This window comes from Larus michahellis, chromosome 1 (assembly GCF_964199755.1).
Source record: "Larus michahellis chromosome 1, bLarMic1.1, whole genome shotgun sequence".
Classification (NCBI taxonomy): domain Eukaryota; kingdom Metazoa; phylum Chordata; class Aves; order Charadriiformes; family Laridae; genus Larus; species Larus michahellis.
This window is the reverse complement of record NC_133896.1, coordinates 151,397,015-151,411,593: the sequence shown is the minus strand read 5'-3', so window position 1 is coordinate 151,411,593 and position 14,579 is coordinate 151,397,015. Positions and strand designations below refer to the sequence as shown.

General features: G+C 41.9%; 1 protein-coding gene across 2 annotated transcripts in view; it reads left to right on the top strand.

The window, feature by feature from the left end:
• Nucleotides 1-14,579, top strand: part of AFF3 (ALF transcription elongation factor 3) — a 339,067-nt gene that overhangs the window by 272,069 nt on the left and 52,419 nt on the right. For both annotated transcript variants that reach the window (XM_074609144.1, XM_074609140.1), the window contains exon 10: nt 10,712-10,877. In XM_074609144.1, the coding sequence (XP_074465245.1) occupies nt 10,712-10,877 (166 nt within the window). The remainder of the gene's footprint in view (nt 1-10,711; nt 10,878-14,579) is intronic.

The window sequence follows — 14,579 nt, the reverse complement described above, 5'->3', positions numbered from 1 at the left end:
ATGCATTTTTTCCAGGCATTTGTCATTTCTTGAAATATATAAAAGAGAGCACTTGGATTCCACTAACAGACTATCTAAATGCTGCTCTGCATAGGGAGTGATATATGCTGACAAGGAGTAGAAGTCAAATTTTCTTTATATGGTTCTTTATGGTGAGCAAACCTACTTAAAACAAGCTCCTTCTCAAGGCAGCATATTGATTAGAGCTGACGGGCCGAAAAGACCTTTGGGAGACAACAGAATATGGCTTGAGTCAAAGAGTAACACTAAAGCTGGCAGCAGCAACATTAAGAGTCAGTAAAACCTGAGAGAGTTTGTCTCACGCTGAAATTTATTGCACCCATTTGGACAGCCATTATGGTAGTTAGTAATTTTATCTGCACAAGTTCATCTGTATTTGGACTCTCAGAGCTTAGCGAGAGGTCTTGGAAAGCAGAACCATACCCAGGCCCCTGCTGACTGAGGCAAAAGGCTGCCGTGCTGAAGCGAGGTACAACTGTGTCTGAAAATTATAAAAGGCTGTCCGTTTAGATGGCCAGCCACAACATGAGTTATGTTAACAGTAATTCTGAAATAAGGTGACAGTAGGCCAATGCAGATGAGGATTTTCTTAGTCTGCACTGTGTGGTTGTCTTCTGCAGCTTGATGAAGCTGTCACTCAGAAGCAAAAATTGCTGTTTTCTTGGATAGAAGTACAGCTATACTTCATGCTTTAGGAAATAAATGAGACAAGAAAAGCAACACCCAGGCTGATTTCCATGGAATTGGTATCACATTCTCCTGATTAGACATTTTAAAGATGGTGGATTAATGCCACTCTATATTTTCCACAGAACATTTTGCATTGCTCCTTGCTATGACTATTCTGATACTATAGACTTGACACCCTTTGTGGACCTTTTTCTTTGTCATTTGACCTGTAAGCACAGAATGTATGCTCCTTAGCAACCTCGTCTGTACATTTACCCACAGAAATCCGAGCTCATCTAATCTTTTTCTTAAACCTAGGCAAGATCAATCCTGCCTAAACCTTTTCCGACAGGTCTTTGCCTAACCTGGTTTCTGAAACTACTGTGACTGATATTCCACATGTTCACTGATGATCTGTTCCAGTGCTTAATTACCTTTATCTTTGGAACATCTCTCCCAGTGGGTTGAAGCCTATCCCACCAAAGACCAAGCCACTGAAATCACCTTCCAACTGTTAATGGAGAATCTGTTCCTGAGATTTGTGGTACTGATATCACTGAATCTGACAGGGGATCAACTTTAAATGGTGCTCTAATGAAACAGTGGCGTACTGAGTTGGGAGTGGATATAGGTCTTCATATTGCATACCACCCCCAGTCTTTAGGACAAGTGGAGAGAGTTGACTGAACCCTGAAAGGGAAATTGTGAAGAAGAATCAGAACTAAACCTCCCTTGCTTCCCATCCAGATCACAATGGACATGGTGTTGGGCGTACCAGGCATACGGTTTAAGTGACCCTTAGGATCCTAGATTCCCTCTAGTCAATCAAGAGAGGTAGCAATCTCCAGAGGGCATTTTTGAGTGGTGAAGTTAGGCAATAGTAAGGTCGCTTGTAAGTTAAAGGCAGAAAAACTGTATGCCTACAAACCTCCTATCCTCTACCTCACTGTCCAGCTGTATCAACATCTGACCAAGAGGGTCCAATTCCACCATGATTTAACTCACCTACATTCTTTGTTAGTCATTTTTTTAAGCCCTGCACAATAGGTGAAGTCCTGATTGTATGAGTCACGTGACTTATTTGTTCATAAAATTAGAAAATTGGCTTGGTTAAGGTCTTCAGGTGACCTCCTGACAGCTGAATTATAAACAGTCCTTAGTCCTTGTCACTCTTTACACTCTGTATTTCCATTCACTCCTCACCAAATTAGAGCCTTTCATCCTATTTTCATTGACTTCAGGTGTAACTTCGTGATTTCTTATATTGCTGAAGCCCAAGGATCTCCCCTCCCACTGTCATATGTGGCATCAAGATTTTCTGAAAAAGGGACTCCTGTGGAGCTCTCCCTCTCTCTTGAAAGGCCATCGGTCCAGAAGTCATTCTTCAGATGGTAGGATTCAGCATCTCAAGTGCTTCCCTGTGACCAAAAGAACTTTTGCAGAGCCTCATGACATCTTTACATTCACATTAGCCCACGCTAACGAGACCTTCTGACAGCTGAGCCCTGAGCTTCTATTCCGTTCCTGACTTATTGTGCAAACCAATGAAATGCAGGCATGTTTTTTACTCATATCATGGGAAGTGGAACAGGGCTCATCTCTAGTGATATTTACCTTCTTCAGTGAACCTTTACATTTCCTTTCAGACATGTAATTCAAAGACACTGTGTCTGATTTCCACCCAGCAGCAGAAGCTGGCTTTGACCAGACAACAGAGGGGATATCAAATAGGAAGTTTGTAACATGACCAAATTGACGAAGGAAAGGGAGAAAAATAAATTTTCTGGGGTACATATGAAGGAAAACACAAAAAAGCCATTGCCCTTGGTCTCAAGGGAAAAGCAGAATCTTCTCTCCAACTTTGTCCACTTACAATTTACTTCTGACACCCCCACTCCACTGAAAAGTCTCTGTGGAAATATTTTCCTGATTTCACGTTGGAGGTAGGAGGGTGGCTGTTCACGGGCTAGTCACAAAGCTGTTTATCATTCTCCAGGCCATTGGTCCAAGGGCACATTCCAAGGACAGTATAGGACACATAGGCTGTGCCTGTCACTTTTTAAGTCACCGTACTTCGAGCCATTAAGAGACTAATTACACTACCAAGACTCTATCACTCCTACAAAAGAGTTACCTTTATTTGACCAGGGAATCTCTCTGCTCATATTCAGCTGATGCAAGGTCAACGACAAACACACTGAGGAAGTCAGAGTTGCTTTATTTTTCTTGTGAGCAGGTCAAATAAAACACTGCTGATGCTCCATTTATCTGGAGCGACAAGCAAACACTTGGCAGCGGTGGAAAGCATACACTGGAATCTGGCACCAGGCTCCTAGCACAGCTGTCAGCCTGCTGACTAATCACTTCATCCCCACGGTAATGCTGCTCCAGGTCTGTTGGACCCTTTCATCTCAGATACCCCGGCACACGCTCCTCCTGATAGAGCTATTTATATAGAGATGTCACTGTTAATTGTTATGTGGCATTTTATTTTCGGGCGGCTTTTTTAGCCAGAGGTTTTTTCAGTGGTTTTCTCTTTCTTACCATATTCCTTCAAGCTGGGAACTGTGATTCTGCTGCTTCCAGTGTCAACCAAGCCTTAAGTAGATACCCCCTTGCCAGACTGAATTTTCTTGAGGGTTTTTTGTATGCGTGTGTGCATGAGTTTCATGGCTTGTTTTTCTAAACAGCCTTTCCTGTACATTTTTCTTTTTCCTTTGGTGACTACTTTGGCAATTAAACTGCAATCGCACAGGACACACCTGAGTCTCTGAAGAGACCTGATTTACCTTAGGTTTGCATTATTGGATGGTACTTGTAGTCTTGTCAGCACAAACTATTTAAGCAACACCCAAGGACAGTGTTAAAATATAGGTGGAGTCTATGAACTCTGTTCTTGGCAGCTGTGCTTTATTAGTTGTGCTGTGCAAAGGTGGTGCGGCTAAGGTAATGCAGTGCTTTCACAGAAGCATTATATATTGTGACAAGCCGAACAACCTCCAGGACTCTCACTCATCATGACTCCCATTTCATACCTCATCCATTATAGGAATGAGGTATGAAAACATTTCTCTGTTTCCTAAAGATATTAACAGGCTCCTGGGAAATCGTTTACCTGGAGAAAGGGAAGTGCCCAGCCTCATTTTTTTGCGTTCAGGCCCAAACAGCCGACCATAGCAAGGCTAGCTGCTTTTTCTTGTTAGTGAACAATAGGTTTTGACAATTGTAACTGTAAAGAACTCAGACAGTTAATTGGTTTCATGCTCTCGGTTAGCAAAGGTACAAAAACATAAATTTGTGTCACTTCCGTACTCTGTTCAGGGCAAGGATATCCAAGTGCTTTTTAAAGAATAACAAAAGATGTCTTCTAACACACTGCAGGTGGGCAAGTTCGGTCATCCCCGTGTATGACGGGGATGGTGACCGGAGCCCTGGAAGGGTTCACAGATTTGGTCATTCAGACTCGACGTGGCAGAGCTAAAACTAGAGCAGAGGCTCCTTATACTCAACGTTTGTGCGTTAAATGCAGAACCAGCCTTTCTATTCTAAACCAAGGAGGTACCTGGCCGTCCTCAAGCAGGTGCATTTTCTAGAGTTTATGGTATCATCTCCCTTCTGTCAGCATGATTTTGGCCTGAAACTAATGGATGACATCCACATTCATTCTGTAGGCTATCCTTATGGCACTATTTCCTGGCATTCCACAGTTGCCTCAGAAAATAGCCCCATATGTTCTGTTACAATATTGGGATGGCCTGATCTGCAAGTCCAGGATAGTCCCCATTGGTAGGCATACCTTAGATGTCTTTGCTGAAACAGAATTTGAAAAATACACAGGGCCAGCAGCAGCAAGAAGTGGGCATTTCTGTTGCCTCTGTGATTCATTCACAATTATCGACACAGGAATTCCCTACTGTGTGCATGGGAGACGTGCAATGTCTTCAGTGCCAGGCAGCAGAGATAATTATACAGATCTTGGCACAATGTTCTCAGTTTGTGCTTTGAGGAAACACCACATGGAATTTGCTTCTCGCAACAAAGGGATAAAGAATTTTCCGTAGAAGACCTTCGCTGGGTTTCAGGTTGGCTTCAAGGGAAGAAGGAAGTGGCGTTTCAGATACTTTAATCTGGAATAAAAATAGGGACTCTGCCAACAGAGCCCTTTTAAATAGTGGAATATGTTTTCATCGATGAGTTTGAAATATCATTTCAGAGTCTTGGTCAGATTTACTGTTTGATTTAAATCAGTGTAGCCTAATTGAAGTCAATGGAGCTATGACAGTTTATACCAGCCAAGGGACTGGTGTCTGTTTCAGAGTATTGTTTTCCCACAACTGGCCTTGATCTTCCAGGCAGTGATAGATTTTCTGGGTATTTCAAATACTGTAAGTATTCATACAGCCCTTCTTAGGATTTTCTCCCATGTTTGTGACATCTACAAACTCACATTGCTTTCTCCGTGTTTACCTCTCGATGCTGCCAATGGGATCCCTAACAGCATCATCTCTTCATTCAAGTCAGCTCTTCGCACTAATTCCCCTTTCCTATGGAGAGTCTGGGCCACTTGGTAGTTGCACAGTGCTTGGTGGATGGTACTGTAGGGTGAGATTTAGAAGAAAAATAGTTTAGATGGTCACATCTATGCAGATGATAGTGGCTAAATATTGTCTCATCTGCGGACACGAAAACAAATACAGCAGATAGATAGTGTCTGGTCATGTTACTGAGCTCTTTGATAAGAAGGCTTTGGATACAATTCTTGAAAAGTGAAATTACACAGACTGACTGTACTCCAAAATATGAAGCATGAGCATTTGCATAGCCTTTGTTGTGCCTGGAAGAGTATTTCAGAGGCTCATTCTAATATGTTTTCTTGGCACAGTCTTTTCTTCAAGGCCTGACTCTCCCTTGCCATGCATTCTTGATAATTATTCATACCTGTGTAAAGTAGGTATGAAGTGCCTTCAAATTGTAACGCAGTGAAGAATTGGGGTCACAAATTCTTCACTACTGGAGGGATTTTTCTCTTTGGAATCCTTTTAACATTGTTACCAAATACTTGCAGTTTGGTTAAGAACTGCATCTGTTTTACTTGTACCTTGATGAGACATCCATGCTGTCTGTCTTTGAAACATAGAGACTGAATTCCTGCAATGCAGCTTATGCTTAGCTGCCTGGGAACTTCTTGTGGCCAGCACTGAATGCCATGATGTCTTATCATGGAAAGCAGACCCAGATCCAGCATGATTAACCTCAAAAGGCCTCCAGAGGGCCATTGAGGCAATCTGATTTGGGAATCTCTCCCCACTGACGGAATAGAAAATGTCTGCCCGTTCCCCCACAGGTGTTTGAACCACCTTGGTGCTGTTCAAAGGCTGACAGTGGCCATGTAGTCTGGTGGAACTAGTAACTGGTCCCACCATAGCTAACCTCTCAGGCTTCTCCAGGGAGTGAGGTGACTCCACCTCTCAACTTGGATCACAAATTAGTTGGAGCAGGGAAGAAGTATTAATCTCCCCAAATCACTTTGTTTCTGAACCTGCACATCTGAGAAAAAAATGAGGCTATAAGGTATCTAGCAGTTTTTCAGAGAAGGGTGACTTGTCCACTAGGCAGTGCAGGAAAATGGGTTGTTGGAGACTTGTACGGTGTTTAGGTGCCCAAGTCCCACGTAGCCAGGATGATGAGAGGTATCTGATCAGAAACTTCAGATGCATATTCGTTATTAAGTGATCTTATTACTGAACTGTCAATTTTACAAGGTATTTATGCTTTCTTTTAAGTCAGATAACGCAGGTTCTGATTGAGGGCTTTTGTCTTGGTTTCAGCTGGGAAAGAGATAATTTTCTTTCTAGTGATTGCTGTGAAAGGAATGTCAATAATCCATATTGTTTTAGTTGTTGCTAGGCGGTGTTTATACTTTTCAAGGACTCTTTTCAGCTTCCCATAGAAGGTGAGAAGAAGCATAGACAGAACAATGGAATGGCCAATGGAGCATTCCATACCATAGACATCATGCTCAGTATATAAATGGGGGTTGGCCGGGGGGAAAATCCACCATCACTGCTCAGGAAGGTACCAATTCACTGCATGGTGAGAGTGACTTGTGTCATTATTATTATTGTTATTGTTATTTTCCTTTTCTGTTGTTCTATTAAACTGCGTTTATCTTAACTCTCACGTTTTATCCTTTCCCCTCCTTTTCTCCCTCTTCTCCCTGCCCGTCTGGAGGAAGGGGGAGAACTGCACATGATCCTAGTTGCTGGCTGGGGTTAAACAGCTTTAAAGAAAAGTGGTTCTTACCCAAATTGTTGTATAATTGCTTAAAATAAAAATATAATTTCGATGATGTAGAAATTAATTCTGGGGCATAAGCCAGTGGCAAAATATGCATGAATGTTATGTGCCACAGTCATTAAAATGTAAATCGGTCATTTATTTTGACTGCATGATCTTGCTTACATTCTTTAGAAAGAACAGTCCAAAATGGAAGTCACCAATTTAAAATAATGGTTGTTTTTTTAATAAGACCGTACGAAGAAACGTGTAACTGTTTTCACCCTGGTCACTGTAATATAATGAGTAACCTTATAAGAATATGCTATATTTAAAAATGGAAAAGGTAGAAGGGGGACAGGAGACTTCAATGGTATCAGCATAAATGAGAAAATATTGTAATGTTAAATTTTTGTAGTATATTGGCTACCATTAGAGCAGCAAACATAGATTTCCAGATGTTTGTGAAGAGTCCAACAGTTATATTTTATATCTATGGCTGTAGTAACAATTTCTATTCAGCAGCCTAGAAAAACATTTCCTGTCACAACAGGAAAGAAATATTACTGTGGGTTTTTTTTCTCCCTCATCCCCTATATAGCAATTCTGAATACTTCAGTCAATGCCAAACAAAAATGATGGTTTAAAAATTAAAACCACAGTCACTAGGGGTAGGACATAAATGTGCAGATGTTTTGTGATGTTGAAGAACTTTTCAGGCAACAGTCACAATGCTGTTGTGGAGACGACTGGAAATCCATCAGAGCCGGACAGTGTCAAAAGCATTCCCTAAGCTACACTGTCAGAAAAGGCAGTTACCGTTTCATATTCCCTTAAGAAAAAAAAAGAAGAAAAAAAAAAACAAACCCAGAAAACATTCCCACAATGGCCTTTATATAGCTCTCACTATTTTATTAGCAAGGGTTTGGCAGTAATCTGTTAATATAAGTGAGCAACTTCTATCTAGAGTTTACTGGGGAACAAGTGGAAAACTGCATTGTCCCAAAGCAGTGCACAAAACATCAATTTTCCTTCTCCGGGAAGGAAACCTTTTACAAGCATATAAGCTGTTTCTGTTTCAGGCACCTCCGTGCCTTAATGCTGTTATACAAATAGTGGCCTGAAAATCTTGTATTTGCCACACCTACCTGGCTGCACAAAGAGACATCGCGAATAACAGCAAAAATAGCAGAGGGCGAGTTTTTGAAGTCGCTTATTGTAATTGGTACATTTAGTGCCCGTATATGATGATGGACCTCTTGCCTCCCAAGAGCTGGCAGACACTTCTGCGAACGCATGTGTAGCGCCGAGCCGTCCTGCCGGAGCATGAGCTTTTACTGTTGCCTCTCTCTGCTGCCTTATGGTTACAAGGATGGAAATAAAGGCCAAAATTATAAATGGCTGTCAGCTCCTCCATTTCCTGCCTATTTCACTTGCTTTAATTAGTAAGGTGAGATCACAGGTGAGGTTTTCTGCACTGCCTTGCCCTGCTGTGCCCTGAAGGGTGCAGAAAGCTCTCCAACAGTGGCACAATTCCCCAGGCAACCAGAAACTCCCTGGAGCAAGAAAGCCATGGACATCTGTGCAGCTTCCTAGTGAAAGGCAAGGGGTATATCTCTAAGTAAAGGCGATGTGGTGGGAGTACCGGCTTGTGCAAGACAGGTGGTCCAGTGGGGAAAGGTTGGCATATGTTAGGGGAGGCGGGGATGGGGCGAAGAAGTGTGTGGCCATCGGGAATCATGGAGTTGAAACTGTATCTCTGGTGGCCTGGCCTCTTTTCAAAGCCCCAGAAATTGCCTGTCGTATGTGGCTCGTGTCAGGTACCAGTTTTCCAGAATGAAATGCACCATTAGCAGGTAAAGACAATTCATTAGGTGCAACACAGCAGAACTGTAATTAATTATTAGATATTTCTCACAGAATGCACCTCCAAGATCACATTGCATTAGCCACAATATTGGACTGATGGAGCATAAACAAGGGTAATGATAAACACCGGTGAACGGAGTTGGGAAGAGATGGTTATTAGGGTACTGGTGTGTTTCATGTGGGGTTTATTTAACAGTCTCATTAATGATCTGGAAAAGGAAGTGAATAACCGTTTAATTAAGTTTGCATTTGATACTAAATTAGAAGTTGCTGCAGACACCTCTGAGGGCAGAGAAATAAATCAAAAGGAGCTAGAAGCATGTGTGGTGCAGAAGAAAATGAGATCTGGTGTGAAGAAAAAAAGCAAGCTAATCTCTCTGGAAGGAAATAATATAAAACGTAGCTATCAGTGGAGGAATTCTGGAGAAAGCAGTGTTGAAAGAGATGTAGGAGTGTTAATGGACTATATATTCCATCACAGCTCGGGTATATGTTTACAGAAGCAACGCATCAAGGAGCAGGAAGGTAATAGCCCTTCATTGTAGGGCTCTAGTGAGAACCCATCTATAATGCTGCACTCTGTTTTGGGCATCCTGTTATCAGAGAGATATAGACAAATTGGAATGAGTTCAGAAAAGAGCCATAAAAATGATCCCATATCCCTGGAGATAATGACTTATGAAGAAAGATCAGAAGAAGTAAATGTGTAAGGCCTTGTCTGAAAGATGACTGAAGTAGGGCAGGAAAACAGCCTTCAAATATGTGAAAGCAAAAAGGGAGGAGGATAATTTATCATAGTAACTATTAGTAATAGGATGAAATAATAAGTAACAACAATAAATTCAAAAAGGGCAACTTCAGGTTGAATGTAGGGAGAAATTTCTGACAGTGGAATTTGGGTTAGTTTGCAGAGAAGTTTCCCAGGGGTAAAAGTAAAAGCTGCATTCAACTCATTTAAAATCAAATTGGACAACTCACTAGAAAATGCACCCTGCTATGGGGAACAATCTTCCATCGCCTGGGGAATAAGCTGGATGACTTAATAGGACATTTCACACTCGAGTCTTTATGACTGTGATATTTTTAATATGCATGGTCAACTGTTTCAGGAAAGTATACATTTCTTCTGCTGTCAGGCCTGGTAATACAAACACTCGCATGCCAACATAACTTTTAAGAAGGCAAGTAGCTCTGCTGACAGCACTGCACTGCTGACATGCAAAAACACAAGCCTGAGCTCTTCAAGTTTTTGTAGGATCAGAGTCTTAGATCTTGCAGTTGTCAATATCGAGATGGTATATACAGGTAACCACATCATTTACGGGTAGGTGAAGAAGTGTGCAGAACAAAAGATGGGGGTTGGAAGCTCCAGCGAGGATGTATTATTATTATTATCGCTATTGCTATTACTACTTATAAATGACTGGTACCATGTGTGGAGTTCAACTCTGTTTCTTAACTGTTCACCTTTTTCGTCTCCTGCTTTCACCTTTGTGCAGAGCATTCATTAGACTGTGTAAGACTGCTTTTTATACTCTGTTTTTTAGCGTTCGATATTTTAATATACCCTAAAATGCCTGTTGAATGAGAAAAGAGACAAGCTGAAATGAAAACCTGACCCTCCCTCAGATCAAGAAGAGATGGGAAAGGCTATGGATTTAAATGGATATGAGGGTAACCCCATATTTTCCTCCCGGTTATAATAATGTAATGTTGAATTCACTTCACCATTCATTAGCGGCAGAGACAAGCTCATGGGCATTCAGATAGGTATGCTCCCTAAAACACCATGGTTTTCAAATGTGGGGGTTTTTTATGTTCTTGTTTTCTTCTCTTCCCTCCCCTCTCTCCACTGGGCTATCCGTGGGGCTGGCAGCCTGGTGGTGCCACAGTCCAACACCCGAGCCTCGGGACTCTCCAGCAAGGGGTCGAGCAGCAGCAGCTCCAGTGAATCAGAGACCAGCTCAGAGTCTGACTCAGAGAGCGAGAGCAGCTCCAGCGAGAGTGACGGCAGCAAACCCTCACATTACTCCAGCCCAGAGGTAAGGGCTTCTGCTCTTTATGGTTTAGGGCAGCAATCCGTTATTACACCCACTCAGACCTTTTTCCAGCCAAGCCAACACAAGGAGGCTGTGGGGAGATGCACAAAAAAAAAAAAAAAAAAAAGGAAGAGAAAGGCCCAGGGATCCTCCTCTTGGCATGCCGTGAAACGCAAGTGGCAGGGGATCCTGGGGCAGATTAAAGCATTTGAAACAAGAATGAAGAAAGAAATAACCCTGTGACATTTTCCTCAAATTGGAGATGAGTGGAGCGCCTCGCAAGGCTCACAGCTTGCTTGAAGTTTTATGTGAGACTGCCTCCATAGCAATGGCTTGCTTAGCATGTAAGTCCTAATGTGGGCTCCCAGCACTGCAAGGGAACTAAAGGCTTCTCTACACAGGGGAGCTATTATAAAATCAGTTTGAGGGTGGATTTTTAAGCAAAACAGTTGTTTCTCACTCACACACTTCCCTCACCTCACTCTCTAAGTGAATTAGTGTCTGCTACTGCTGCCTTTGTGTGATTTCTTTTAATCCACCTCCAAAGTGGACTAAACTGAATTACTCATGGTGAAAAACGTTAAGCCCAAGCTTGTCATCTGGAAAGCTAGTACTGAAAATTTCCCCATGTAGACAAGCCCTAGCCAAATTACAATGAAGCTGCCAGTGCTATGCTACCTTCTGCTTTCACCTCTGCAGAGTGCTCGACACGACAAGGCTGCTTTCTCTGCTCTGCTTTTCTACCAGGATTGACGTTTTTACATGTTTTGGTCAATACACAGCTTTAGTATAAAACCACGAACTCCACAGCCACATCACACACATTAATGTATGTAAAAATATTCAAAAATCTAGTGGCAAGATTGTAAATACACATGAAATACAGTCAGTGTATTTTCCTACTCGACATAAAGCATCCAATCATCAGACTCCTCCCCCCAAAAACTATGCCTCACCTATTCTCTCACCCTGAAAAATTATACTGAAGCAAGACTTTCCTCATCTTTTGCTCAGTTATTTGGGGCCATGTTTTCTATCAGGCAAAATGCAGCACTCGCAGAAACATCCTTAATATATTTTTCTCAGGTTCTGTCACTTTTGTTCCTTATTTAACACTTATCTTCCTTTCTGTCTTTCCTTCACAGTACTTTCAGATCCATTTCCAGTTAATTTTGCTCTCACTTTGTCCCTCCCCTAAATCTCTCTCTCTGGATCTCTTTCCTTTCATCTCTATTCTCTTCCTACCAGTCTCTTCCAGTCTCTCTTTCCCTGTTGCCCTCACTGCACTACCCCGTGTCTTATTTCCCATTCCGAGCTCTCTCATCTGACCCGTTAAGACCTTGTTCTTTCTCTGCCTAGTTCCCCGCTGAAATTAGTGCTGAGATCTCACGTTCGGTCTCTCCTCTCCCTGCGGGATCTTAGAAGGTGGAAGAAAAGAGATTAAGAGAGAGAAGGAACCATTGTTGTGGGGAAGGAACTATGAGGAGAAGCATAGTACCCAGGAAGGGGGGAATATCTACTATCCAGGCAGATAACCCATGCTGCTTGGACCTGAGAGGAGCGATTCCTCAGGGAATGCAGGAAGTTAATTAACTGAGGCAGGTCATGGATTTCATGAAGCCAAGCAAGGGGCTGAGACTCAGGGAAACATGGAGGATGTCCCTCCTCTTAAGCATTTTATATATATCCTCTTGAGATCTGTGGAGCTCCTTTTGTACAGAGCCTGAGTGATCAGTGATCATTGTCATGAAGCAGCTGTACCGCTCCAACAGATTGCTTGTCTCTTTGCATTATATTTGTGTGGTTTGCCTTCTAGGACATGCTGTATGAGACATGCTTATACAAAAATGTAAATGACTTAAAAAACGTGATGGCTGCAGTGGTTTTCATAGGTCATGCCTTGATGGGATATGGGAGAGGCCACACATGGAAAGGGATAGGGTGTCCCAGGGAAGCAGGTTACCTGTGCTTTCCCTGCCCCACTGTATGACTGATGGCACCAGTTCAAAACATGTCTATATGATGTCTCTGACTGGAAGTCCGGTCTGCTTTGTATTAATACTTTAACTTACATTTATGCACCCAGTGAAGCCATTTTTCTAAAGTATATGCCATGTTCTTTACCCAGTAAACGGAGAGAGACAGCTCATTGGAAGCTCTTTAAAGGGAGAACCTGTACACCTAAATTTAAGTAGTGAACTCAATTCCAGTCCTAGTCTTAAAATAAATTTCATCTATTGGATAAAATAAAAGAAGCAAAAAAATCTCTGCTTTTGCTTTAGCATAAACTGATAAATTCAGGTACAATGAATTTGAGTACTCCAGCACAGTGCTCAGCAGGATATCCATATTTCCGGGTTGGGAGTAACTTAATGTGGAAAACTGCAGACCATTATGAAGCCTTCATTTATTTTTTTTTCGATAATCTGAAATACTATATGCATATACTCAAAGATTTTTATTTCTAGGACAGTGTGCCTTCTGCATTTGAGGTTATATAGAAATTCAATTGCTGTTTCATTTCTTCTGTATTTTTTTCCTCATTTCATTTTGAAATCTTTGTGTTGTTCTCAGGTGTCTAAATACAGTTTCTTAAGAGTGTAAAAGCAGCTCATAGTAAAGCATACATATAAAATAGATTAGATGAATTGCACCCTAAAAGTGCCTGTTTCTTTCCATTGACTGTTTAGAGCCTGTAGTGACTAGCTCAGCTGTCTACACTTTATGTCTGCAGTAAACTAAGAAAAATGGCTGAGCTAGAACAGGAGACAACATTCAGACTGATTTCAGTGAGGTGGACAAATTAAGGTGCCTCAGACTTTAATGCGAGTAGTTACAGTTTTGTGGACTGCCAAACCTGAAATTATGAACAAGGGACTGAGGCTTCTATCTCCTGGTTCTTTGCTGAAGTCATGAATTCTTTGCATGACCTTAATTAACGTCATAAATGAGGACTCAAAAACAATGACATCTTGTCCTTGCAATTATTTCAGATGGTAGAAAAAAACCTTGGGTGTCAAGTCCATAGAAAGAGCTACATTTCACAAAGAATTTGGTTGGTTTGTTCTTTGTTCCATCGAATTATCCTGCAGACCTTTAATAAGGCTGAATCTGGTTAGACAACTGGGAATTCCCACTGTGCAGGGAGGACTAGAGGAAAGAATGGGCAGGAAGGAAGCGGAGAAGCCATCGCATGGGACAAAGCATCAGTGGCTAGTCAACAGTAAGCAGGCCAGAAGAAAGGTGTTCTGTCCTGGGCCCCGCCAGCCCCACACACCAGATGCAATGTCCTTTACAGCCTCCGCTGTTGGGACTAGTGCGCCACCATTAAAGTTTTTTCCTCTTTTTCAATGATTCACATATACACACGGGAATCTCCAGTTCTGATTTGATAAAGCGCTATTAGCAGTGCTAATAGTAGCAATAAAGTAGTAGTAGTAATAATCATAATAATCGTCATCATCATCATCATCTATGCCTTAAATACAATGAAAAGGCACCACATTTGTATGGGGATCGCCCTGAATGAAGTCTTCGATAGCAGGGCAGCACAAGTGAGTTATCATAAGGGTAAATTAGTATGTGGATTTACAATAGGCTGTGTATACTGCAGGGATGACTGATAGCTCAGTCCTACCCCACAGTTGGCTAAGTACATGCACGTTTTATAGGCTATCTAATCTCTCAATGACAGTGGTGTCGTGC